Genomic DNA, 12,161 nt, shown 5'->3' with positions numbered 1-12,161 from the left:
ACTTCAAATTAATTTTTTTATATATTTTCAGATTATTCTGATGCGTTAATGCTAAAAATAATTTTTTTAAAAATAAAAAAAATTATTTTAATACATTTCCAAGTAAAAAAAACTTTTTAAAAACAACTACAACCAAACATTTTATACATATTTTTTTTAATATATAAACCTCAACTATAATTTTCACCAAACACATATCTAAATCTAACTAACAACACCTAACTATATTTTTTTAAAAACTAAAACTCCGAAAGTAACACAGTAGGGACTTTGGAAAAATAAAATGCCCTCCCTTGTTCACAGCACTGGGACTTGGGATTATATATAAAGGTCGTGAAGTCCAAGCCCAATAGGGAAGCAAAATTGGGCTATAATTGTTCATTAAAGCTTTATATATACAGACACACAGACGCTAGTAGTATTCTCGAACCAGCTGCATCAATCAAGATCTATTCCACCACTTCCTGAATTATCTTGAAACAAACTATCTTGAAAAAAAAAAAAAAACAGATACAATAAAAATAGAGAAAATATCTCTCATAATTCCTGCTTGACAAAAAATCACTTAAAAACTATTATAAAAATAAATTTATTTTATCTCTTTAATCGAATATATTCTTAACATTTAAATCTTTATTTGCAATATTAAAATACTAACCAAACTGACCTAATTTTTTTCCCCGCTGCAAAATGGACAAAATCAGCGTTCTCAGGCACCCAGAAGCAAAAACTCAACCCACTGACTTCAATAACTATCATCATAGCTCAGATACAAACCTTAATTGTTTGCAAAATTAGCTAACTTGTGTCAAACATATCGAATAACTGACATGCAACATATACAACTACCACAAAACATTTAAAAACTTGTAAGCAGATAAAGACGATTAGTAGCCACAGCAAGAAAGTATTCCTCCACCTCCCCCGTCTTCGTAGCATCAGCATCAAATGAGTGCCAGTGGTTGTTTGCTGTGACCGGGTTTAGCATTGCCCACTGTATCTCCCTCCCCCCTCAATTCAAAAGGGGAAAAAAATATGCTTATCCAGTCACTTCAAGGGTTAGAAAGTTAGTTACACAAGCCAGCGACTTGCTAATCAGTAGTGCAAGTCATCTATTTTTCTGCAGAAGTACACTCCTCAGTAACCTCTTCTGCCACAGGAGGCTTGCCGTGGGGAACAACCTGTAATAGCAGTTAACGGTAGGGCTAAACTGAGACTACAATCCTGCAATTATGTTGTGAGCTAGAGTTCAAATGAAAGGGTGAATCAAATTTAAAGATTACCTGGTCACTACCTGAAGCATCAGTTTTCAGAGTTTTCATCTTTTTTGAACTCAGTGAACTGCTTGCCTTTTCACCTTTGATATCTTCATCAACAAAGTTCTGATCTGACATCTCTACAAGAATGATGAAGATACCAATCAGTTTGATAGCAAAAAAAATGTTGTTTGAAGCATTTACTTGTATTTTTATTTTTTTTCCCTGAAGTTGAAACGTTTATTAGGACGCCTAAGCATGGATAGCCACGAGGACCAACAACCACGCTTGCACCACTGAACAAAGCCCTTCAATTTTTCCATAGTGAACATGAATGAACTAAAACAATGTTTTCTACACTTCAGTTCTTGTTTTTCTTATAATTCACCAATTCAAAGCGCAATTGAAACTACTTTCTCAAGACTTTCTAGCCCCTAAACTCTCATATTTTCACCCATATAAAGTTCCTTGTTCAAATTCTTTATAACATCTGCGGTGGTATTTTCAGAAACGCCTACATACTGGGAAAAGTTTTGTTCTGCCAGTCTCTTTATCTTTACATATGTGTATCCTTCAACTCTACAGATGAGCACCGCATTATTCTGGGCTTGCGTTACAGATTTCACTGTACATCCCAGAGTGACATGGGAGAAGGAGAGTGATGATACTGCCAATTTAAATTTAAATATACAACAAAAAAGATTAAGGAATCAGCTAACAGAATTCATAGAAAATGTGTATGTGGCAACAATTGTGGCAACAATTGTAGATATGGAAAAAAGAAGGAAAAACAGCAAATATAATTAAGAGCACCTGTGTTGCTGTCAACCAAATCATGATGACATGAAAAAGAGTTGCTTAAATGATTATGTTTTGAACTAATTGCTGGACAGCAGAGCATTGCCTTCTTCCCATTTGAAATGGTTGCTCGACTTTGGTTAGCGCATTCTTGAAGAGGAGGAGATGCTACATCTTCTGGTTTTCTTGCAGATGTAAAGTGCTGAATCCACGGACTTGTTAAAAAGCCACGGGACTCCTTTGCTGAGCTTATTTGTGATTCAGGCCTTCGAAAATTGATTTTCTGCCAGTTCCCACGTCGAAGAACCTTAAACTGGAATAAATTTGAAATGAGAGAACAAAACAGCGGAAGAAACACATACGCAATCGCAAGCACACAAAAACAAGAGCAAAAAAGGAAGAACACCAAAGCTTACAGAAGAAATTAGTTTCCAACCTCACCAGAAGGAGTACAGGTGCGACAATTGACTTCCCTAGACAAATTTGGAACTGACCCTTCCTTCCGGGACCGCCAACCAAGAAGATCCATCGAATTGTGCAACTGATTAACAAACGACGCCTCCATGGATTTCAGATAAAGATTATGCTTCTCATCCGTCCATTCTGAAGCCATAGATGCTATCACCGGTGAATCCTGACATGTATAGTTAACATTACGATCAGAATTCTCGAAAAATTATTCATATATACCCATCTTGTTAAAAAAAAAAAAAAAATCTTGAGGTAAGCAAAATCCTCACAAGTCGGCAACACATTAGTCCTTCTTAGATTCAACAACAGAACAAGCAACGATAAATTTAATGAAAATCAACAGATCATGAAACCTCCTTTCTTAATTAGCACAATTTCATTAAAAAACAATCCCAAAAAATATTTTATTTATTTATTTTTAGGATATCCATGATCATAAAAATCAAAGACACCAGACGCAGATATCAGAAAATCACAAATTATAATGGAAAACTATTAAATAACAAAGCAATGATGCTTTAGTGCTTTAGATTTTTGAAAAAAAAAAATATCTTGCTTTACAGTTTACAAGCTAAGAAAAAATAAAAAAATCATACACCCTTCAAAAAGCAAATCAAAACGGCATCCAACCGTGATTAAAATCAATAAAAACAAAATCTGCAACAACATATCCAAGAAGGCTCAGACTCAAGGTCTCAGAAGAGAGTACCTGTTGAGCCAACTCGCCTGACTCGTAACCAGTTAACTCGGACGTTTCGGAACTCGTTCGGCTCTCGCTTCCTCTATAACCATCCATGAACACCATAAAATAATATCTTGACGATATTAAAGGATTGAATCTTCAGATTCAGAGAACCTACAAAAATCAGAGAGAGAGAGAGAAATAAAAAAATCAAAAGGAAAATGTGAAGAAGGAGAAGTGGGAGTTGGGACAAAAGAACGTTACAGTTGTCAACACTTTTACACGTGTCATGGGACCATCACTTGCCATGTCAGTAACGCAGACCATTTAGCGCTAAGGCAGAGGCAGATATTTTTTTGTTCGTTAGAGAATCGAAAATATCTTCCTCTCCCGTCTTTCTACTTGTCTTAGCCTTTAAGATGCCGTTTCGGAATGAAAATAAAATAAAATAATAATAATAATAATAATAATAATAATTAAAAATTCGAGTTAACTTGAGTTATTACCTTTATTAAAATCTAGTTCTCAGCTCATCATTTTTTTTTATCAAAATTATATTATTTTGATTTTATTTTTTAAAAAAATTAGGTTAATTTTCCTATCCTATTATTAAAATCTTGTTCTTGAATTTTTTTTTTTTTTATCAAAACTATATTATTTTGATTTTATTTTAGAATTGCCTTAGGTTAATTCTCCTATTCTGTGAACCGACTTAATTTAAAATCAGGTTTTACAACTACCTAAACCGCTATTTCAGTTTTTTTTTTTTTTTTTTTTTTTAACTCCCGCTCCCAGCGCTATTTTTTAGCACTAGAAGATTGTCCAGCTTTTCTTCCAGGAATTTTTGCAGGTTGAATCCACACGTTGTTGTTTTTATGCTCGTTTTTCTATTTACCTGCATGAGATATCGGATTCTCACTGTTTTTGGCCGCACATACTTTTTATGGGAATTTGACTAAAATTAAATCTCGGAATAAAAAACGTTTTGGGTTTGATTTTAGTTTTTTTTTAAATTTAATTTAAATATTTTTTTTAATAAAAATCAAACCCTATCGATTTATTTTTATGAATTTTATATTTAATGCAGATATTAAAAATCTAATCAAGCATATAATTTGATCTAAGAAATTCATCATTTGCTAGATCAAATAAAAACTCGATCGGAAAAATATCTTATAAAAATATTATTATTTTAAAAAAATAATTAAACCAGATTCATAATTCAGGTATTAATGAAAACCATGAGCTAGACATCTTCTCATTTTTTTGGTCGCTCCTCTCACGTGTGTGCATTGCTTGGACAGATATAATTTTTCACACGGGTCAAATTAAAGAAATCCAAACAAGCTAGCCTCACGTCTCGGATGATTTTTTTTTCCCTGAACCTTTTAAAGGAAATGTGTTCTTAAGAATAATTAACGAAATAGTAGGTAATTAATTTTCACTTTTTCTTTCACACATGACAATATCAGTGATCGGCCTCCTACGGCGGCGTCTTTGGGTCAAGAATGGGCAGGAGTAGCAGAGCATGAAATTGATTTAAAAATCGGGAGGCTCATATTATTGATTGGAATTATCCAGTGATAAAAGAGCGGATAATCTTGGAAATATCTCAGCAACACAGTTTATGCAATTTTCAGTGGAAAGTAGAGTGGGGCTATTAATCTTTGAGAATTAAAATGCCGATTCGAAGCGTGAGGAATAGGCCCTACGTACAGTTAAAGTTAGGCCATGGTATCTTGGGCATGAATGTATTGTGGGGCAAAGACACGACCAGGCTCCTTGACCAATTTCAACCACAAAAGGAGATAATTTCATGGGAAATCATATGGTGCAGGCAGTTCCATCATCCATGGAATATTGGTGCTTCTTGAATGAAAGGACGCCCCCAAGCATCATGCACAAGCAACACACACGTACCCAAGTAATGATGAGTGTTTCATCTTTTTTTTTTTAAAAAACCCATTTCAATTTAACAACTTATAATTTAATTCAATAACTTATCACTTAAAAAAAAAAAATGAATATAATTTATATTATTTTTTAATTTATTTTATTAAATAAAAATGTTTTAAATTTTAAATTTACATGGATTTATATTATTTTATGTTTAATTTTTATCTAATAAATAAAAATAGATGAGATTTAAATCCATGATCACTTGATCATCAAGACTCTAATACTATATCACAAAATTATCTCAACCCAATAATTTAATTATTAAAATAAATTTTAATTTATATTATTTTTTAATATAATTTTTTTTTCATCCGAACCGTCAAAGAGCTATATGATTTATTTCATGGTGATTAAACGTTGAAACGGTTCCATCTGCGAAGTTGTTTTTTTTTTTTTTTTTAATAAAAGAAAAGATAGGTTTAGAGCAAAACCTTATCTTAGCCAAGTTCTAGCCAATGAATTAACCAGGTCGGGTTTTATAGCTCAGCTCAAAGGTTGCCTTTTTACTTGGCCCTGACACGTGTAAGAGAAAATGAAGCACTCAAACAGCTGTTTTAGAATTGGATTGAACTATTTACTTGCTCTAAAGTACCAAAACACATTCGTGTAAGCAAAAATCATTGTAGCCGCAGAACACATCGACCCCTTAAGCTGATGGTGTCCTTGTTCCTGTCTTCATACAACTACTCTGCCAATTCAGCCTCGTATAATTCTTCCACTTGTAGATTATTCTCATTGTAAAACTAGGAATACCGACAGCACTTGCAGCAAAGTGTGATAGTTGGATCTCACGTTTCCGGCTTCTGCTCACCTTCTGATATTACAGTTTCTTCAAGTTCAATCTGACCTGGATTAGCCAAAAGAGAGAGACAGCATTAAATTAAGCCACTTTACGAGTACCTGTAAACTAAAGAGCTAGCTTATCATAACGATCTAGAAAGTGGTCCAGTGGTAAGAATTTAAAACTAAAAGATTTGCTTTTTTTATAGTTTTAGATTTGAATCATGTGGTTACTTATATGATGGTTACTGGAAATTTACATGGTCGTTAATTTCAGGACTCGTGGGATTAGTTGAGATGCACACAAACTGGCCCGAACACTCATGTTAAAAATAAAAAAAAAAAACTAGCTTAACAATTAATTTTTCTCTCCCTCTGGACAGTCCATCAAGAACAATAGACTCAATCTCGGTCAATTGTTTTAACATAATTTGACGGTAAGATGCATTGTTGATGCCAGGCTAGGCAGTTGTCATGAGGAAATAAAAACGGCTGAATCCATTATAGATATAGCAGCACCTCCAATTTATTACTGCAGCGCTACCTTGGGGGTGCAATAATTCTACACTACTACCATATTGAACTTTAATTAAAGGAAAAGGAATCATACCTAATTAACAAGAAAATTAGAGATGCAGCTTTCGAGGACACTAATACCATATTGAACTTTAATTAAAGGAAAAGGAATCATACCTAACAAGGAAATTAGAGATGCAGCTTTCGAGGATTCATTCAATTTCATGTCTGTACCTGAAATCAGCATCCAAAGTTCAATGACACTAGCCCTGCTACTCATGCAATGTATGACCAATTCTGTAAACCACACACACCCCTCTTATCTGGTGTTCCCAGGGCGGTAACTCTAAGGGAGGAGTGAAACCAGAGTGAAAAGCTGGTGTATTTATATATTGCTAATTTGCGGTTTGAGCATAGTCAAATAAAATGAATACCATTAAGAAAAACAACGCATATGCTCAAGCGAACCACTGTGAATCTGCATAAATATATGTGAATAGAGAAAAGCTTTCTACTCTTCATTCGCGCTTATAGCTTAAAATCCTGACTAGACAAAGTCACATAAGAAACTCATCATGTATATTTAATTATTGACTCCCAAGTGCACTGCAGAATGACCACTGCCTTCCTTTTTTCCTTCTACAGTTTTTGTAAGGTACAGATTAAGTTCCAAGTGTTCAAAATTCAGCTGGGCCAGAGTCCCTCTACATCGAGTGAAAATTTTGGATAATGCACTAAAATGGATGAACAAAAGAAGAACGAAAGAAAAACAAAGATATCAAAGAAAAGCCGCCGAACTCCAAAGCAGCTTACCTGAACTTTCCAGTGATTTAAGGACGTCTGATTTCTTATAAGTAAATCCAATAAAATTGGTATCTTTTGATGTCAACATCTGCACCATGGAACAAGAAAAACACTGAAAAATTAGCATACAACTAACATAAACCATGGGGGAAAAATTGGATACAGACTAACATATTTATAAGAAGCAAATGATGCACGTATATGGCAAAATTATAGAATTATTTAATGTACATAATCTATAAGGGTAATTATATAGTTGAGCTGCCTAGACAACCCATGGGAATAATGAAACAATTGCTCATACAATTTAACAGTACTATATCCACATTATCATGGTTGAAAAAAACCCTGTTGGCCATTTCGTTTACACTTGTGGATATAACTTGGCTTGTAATGACTTTTCTGCATAAATAAAAAGTTAAAACTTCAAATAATGTTGTTACCTTCCTCCAAGGTCCCACACTTGGTATTGTTGATGGTGGGCCTTCCAACTGCCAAAAAGCAAAAGGCTTAGCAAAAATTCTTCATTCAGAGGAGCACATAACCACATGTACATAAGAACGCAATTTATATTGAAAAGCAAATATAATGTAACAGACACAAGACAAATGGTCAGGGGTTATGGAGAATGGTTATAGGATCAAGCTTACGCCACCAGCCAAAACTGGAGGAGAAGAACTAAGTCAAGACTAAAGAAAACATGTTAGAACCTGGGAATGAAAGGTGGACGAGGTCTTAGGTAATAGTTGATAAGGGATCTCTCTTTGTGGAGCTAATAGTTGGAAAAGTTCTTAGGTAAGTTGAACGAGTTTCAAATTTGCAAGGACATCTACATCTTATCAGTGGAACAATTTTATCCCAAATGAGATCACAAATTATATGCTGGAATCTTTTCAATGTACTCACATCAGGAAACTTCTCAAAGTTCTGAGTATCCAAATCTCCAATGACTGTAGGCTTATATGCAGCTTCGAATTCATACAGCAAATCCCACTGAGTGCATCTGAACCATGGATGCGCCTGAAACAATGAAGAATTTAGAACAGAATACTGACCATCTCAAACCCCTCTGTTGCAGTAAAAAGTTATTGATGCAGTATCACAAAGCCCCGAAAGCAACCAGCAATAGCACACAGAAATTTACAAAATTGAGAACAAAATGAGATATGCATGCTTTACAACTAGACAACTTCAAGGTGGCAGATTCACCTCCTCAATTATGTATTAGTGCTTACACTATCCTGGAAGTTGAAAGAGTTTAACAAGAGAAGATATTTCTGCAACTTTGTCTGATGTGTATGATAAATGTTGTAGTTATTGGGGGAAAAAATACCTTCAATTCTTCAACCCCTCTGGTCCCCAGCCTTGTCTCAACATCGCAGAGCAAGTGGCAAATAAGATCTTCGGCCTCGCTTGATATCTTTGGATCCTCGGGGAATTTGAGACATGTTTTCCAATTGATTATCTGATAAAAACGGATACATCAACGATTTAGCAAAAATGAAGAATTCTAAGAAAATAATGGAGAACCACAACTTAGTGCAACCTTGCGGCATGTGATCCTTGGATCATCAGAGCAGAAGGGAGGATAGCCTATAAGCATCTCATACATGATTGCACCAAGGGACCACCAATCGCACTCCATTCCATATCCCTTCTTCAACAGCACTTCAGGTGCCATATAATCAAGAGTTCCAACAGTTGAATAAGCCTGAAAATAAATGTAAACTGATAATTGGCCACATGAAAAAATTATTGCCTCAGAAGAAAACAGATTGTAAAAGCTTGAACTGCATGCTATATTCATATAAAGTCAAAACCTGACATGCTGCCAAATTGCATCTTACACAAATTACGCAGCTCCAGCAATGAAAAAAAATCAAAATATGCTAATGAATATAGATCATACCAATGCACGGCGATTACGTTTCCATTGTTGCAATTTCTCTTTTGGCATCAACCAAGGGGGTCTGTCACTGGCAGAATGCCCTCCAGATTCATTCGCCACTTCCTGGGTAGAAATATCTTCATTTTCTAGTAAATTTGAATACTTATCTAAGGGTTTGCACAAGCCAAAATCGGAAAGCTTTAAATGGCCATTTTTGTCCAGTATCAGGTTATCTGGTTTTATGTCCCTGCATGGAGAACGTTCTCTGAGTAAAGAAAAGGGAAAGCTGAGCAATACGTTGATTCTCTGAGAAAATTCTAGTGATAGTCTGCTATCAATCTAAAAATCTTCAAAAGCGGTCCTGACCTAACACGAACAATTCATGACAAACTTATTGCCAGCTGCGACGCCTCAACCAGTGTTATGGCTTCAAATGAAACTTATGATAGGCATCAAATCTACGAGTATATGTCATGCCCTTTACAAGACTGAACCATTTGACTCCCCAAAAGATAAATAAAGAACTTAGACCCATAAAAAACTAATAAGTTGAAGATTAAGCTCAAATGTGCCAATTTGACGGGTCACGGAAACTGGGCAAAAAACATTAGCATTCCAATCTGGACACATACAAGGATCCACTCATTAAATATCCTAAAACTCACTCAATGCCATTAATAACAAAAAGCACACCAATCCAACAGGTAAGTAAATTATGCAAGCCTGTAAGCTCTTTAATTACAATATCGACATACCTGTGAACATAGTTGTGTTGGTGAATTGAGTGTATGGCTAGAATGCTCTCTGCTATGTAAAAACGTGCAACATCTTCAGAAAGAATGTCTTCTCTCATCAACAATGTCATTATGTCTCCACCAGGTAAGTACTCCATAATCAGATACAAGAAATCAGAATCTTGAAAAGAATAGAAAAGTTTTACTATGCATCGACTATCAACCTCCGCAAGTAAGTTCCTCTCAGATCGGACATGCTCAACCTTAAACACGGGGAAAGGAAAAAAAGAAGAAGAGGAAAAGATCAATACAAGACAGTGAGTATAGTTGACCTCCGAATTCAGACATGTTAAACATGTTTTATACCTATAACATTATTAGAATGGATTGAGGTCTTATTAAAGCTGAAATGGGCATTTGTCAGCAGCAAAAACGAACATTATCTTGATCATCAACATTATCTTAATTACTGTGGTCTCACCTGCCCACGGCTAAGCATCTCTGATTTCTTCAGTTTCTTCATAGCAAAAATCTCCCCGGTATCCTTGGCTCGGCATAGCCTAACCTGGGTTTTTTGAACATATCAATATAAAATGCTCATACTGTTTGCAGTTGCAAATTAAATTACTTTTCATCCAGCACACGAATTAAAATCTCCAGACAAGCCAAGGTCATATTAAATCACTGACAATGGACTTTACACGACAACAATCCTATTTTCCCCAATTAGGCAAATCTTTTTATTAAAGAATCTTAAACCACACATCAATTCCTAACATATTAATAATTTCTTATTACACTTCGAATTTATATCTAGTCATCCTTTGAAAAAAAATGCTGAAATCGAAATCCATTACCTCCCCAAATGCGCCTTTACCAATCACAGTTAACTGCTCAAAATCATCAATTCCAATTTTACGCCTTTGGAGCCTCATAAACTCCGTTTCTCTACGCTCCAAATTCCTAAGCATCTCCTCTTTTTCTTCATTTGAAACCTGAGCTTCTTGTGCTCTCCTTTGAAGAGCTCGTCGCCTAAACAAACAGAATTAACTGTAACACTTTACAAACCTCAAAAAAAGAAAAAAAGTATTCATTTACTTAGCAATTAATCAAATAGTTACTAAAACTCAAAGGATAAATAGAAGCAATTAATTGCTAAAAAATAATATTCTACAAGCAATTAAAACAATAATGAAATCGCACCCTGCATTTATATACGACCACATGCATTAAATTTTGGATCTCTTTAAAAATTCTTGGCAAATCTGAGCAGAGAAAAAGAAAATCAAAGGATTGAATCCACACTCCATACCTCTCCTTACGATCTTGCAATCCTTGCAAGTAATTCTTATAATGATTCTCAATAAACTGTTTTGCTGCAGCAGCTTTTTGTCTGGTAACTGGCGATGAAACGGACACATCAACACCGGAATCGAAGACGCTCCGATCCGGCTTCAAGTGCAAAGCACCTAGCCTCACCGTTCCATCACCACCGTCCATTTCACGATGCGATTAAGACTAAATCAAAGACTCATAATTGATTTCCTTCAGTGTAACAGTATGGAGGAAAGATCTAGGAGTGTTCGAGAAAATGCATACAAGAGAGAAGAAATTTTCTTATATAACGGAGCGTTGTTATCAACGCCGTGAACTGGAATCTGAGGAGCACCGATTTTTTTAAGATTTTTTAAATACTTGGAGAGTAGAAATTAATTAATTGCTCGTTTCCAGCTTTTAGAGAGAGTAGAAATTGTGTAGAGAGAGAAGGACTAGAAGCCTTTTTGGAGCCTCCAAAATGTCGGCGGAGATCTATAAAGAGAAGGAGAAATTAATCTGATTGGTGTGTGGAAGCACGCGCTCCGTGACTGTGTTGGCGTTTAGTTTGATTTTTATTGGGTCGCGGTGGTTACGTGCTGCTAAGGAGAGTGGGAACCTGTGATTCGAAGGGTAGAATGATGGGAGTCTCATCACTCAAGGTCATGGTGGTGCGTGCTGGTCAGATTTCGTTGTACAGGCTCTTATGACGGTTGGTCTCATGGAATTAACGTGGTCCTTGGGTGACATCACCTAATAAAACGTGAGGTTTAAGATTTGGTTCGTCAATCATGGTTCTTGCTGGATCATAGTTGTCAGAGTGGATCAACGACTGGCACGGAATATTTATTTATTTATTTTTCTGTTTGTATTGCCGGTACAATGGCTGTCTTTTTTATAAAAAAGAAATTGATTTTTTAAAAAAAAATTAAATATTTTTAATATTTTTTATTGTTTTA

General features: G+C 35.1%; 2 protein-coding genes across 9 annotated transcripts; both read right to left on the bottom strand.

Annotated features, from left to right (window-relative positions):
* Nucleotides 1-573: 573 nt before the first annotated feature.
* LOC118035774 (cold-regulated protein 27) lies at nucleotides 574-3,439 on the bottom strand. 8 transcript variants are annotated; one of them, XR_012167751.1, is made up of 6 exons: nucleotides 3,235-3,439; nucleotides 2,491-2,688; nucleotides 2,070-2,367; nucleotides 1,779-1,923; nucleotides 1,284-1,396; nucleotides 574-1,205 (listed from the first exon to the last, which is right to left on the bottom strand). XR_012167751.1 is itself a non-coding variant. In XM_035041428.2 (5 exons), exons 1-5 carry the CDS (start codon nucleotides 3,328-3,330, stop codon nucleotides 1,138-1,140), a joined length of 738 nt encoding a protein of 245 aa, XP_034897319.1. In that variant the 5' UTR covers nucleotides 3,331-3,437; the 3' UTR covers nucleotides 726-1,137. The 8 variants fall into 8 exon arrangements, 5 of the variants coding, with proteins under 5 accessions (XP_034897319.1, XP_073260289.1, XP_034897306.1 ...); XR_004685256.2 differs by having other exon boundaries at nucleotides 574-1,181; nucleotides 1,295-1,396; XR_004685257.2 differs by having other exon boundaries at nucleotides 726-1,181; nucleotides 3,235-3,438.
* A 2,183-nt stretch (nucleotides 3,440-5,622) lies between these two features.
* On the bottom strand, nucleotides 5,623-11,682 carry LOC118035791 (uncharacterized). Its single transcript, XM_035041441.2, has 12 exons — nucleotides 11,201-11,682; nucleotides 10,746-10,920; nucleotides 10,370-10,453; nucleotides 9,910-10,151; nucleotides 9,176-9,401; nucleotides 8,813-8,977; nucleotides 8,600-8,731; nucleotides 8,173-8,286; nucleotides 7,710-7,757; nucleotides 7,276-7,354; nucleotides 6,640-6,696; nucleotides 5,623-6,013 (listed from the first exon to the last, which is right to left on the bottom strand). The coding sequence occupies exons 1-12, from the start codon at nucleotides 11,386-11,388 to the stop codon at nucleotides 5,955-5,957; spliced, it is 1,569 nt and encodes a 522-aa protein (XP_034897332.1). The 5' UTR covers nucleotides 11,389-11,682; the 3' UTR covers nucleotides 5,623-5,954.
* Nucleotides 11,683-12,161: the final 479 nt, after the last annotated feature.

This window comes from Populus alba, chromosome 14 (genome assembly GCF_005239225.2).
Source record: "Populus alba chromosome 14, ASM523922v2, whole genome shotgun sequence".
In the NCBI taxonomy this organism is placed as follows: domain Eukaryota; kingdom Viridiplantae; phylum Streptophyta; class Magnoliopsida; order Malpighiales; family Salicaceae; genus Populus; species Populus alba.
This window is presented reverse-complemented; position numbering and strand designations above follow the sequence as displayed.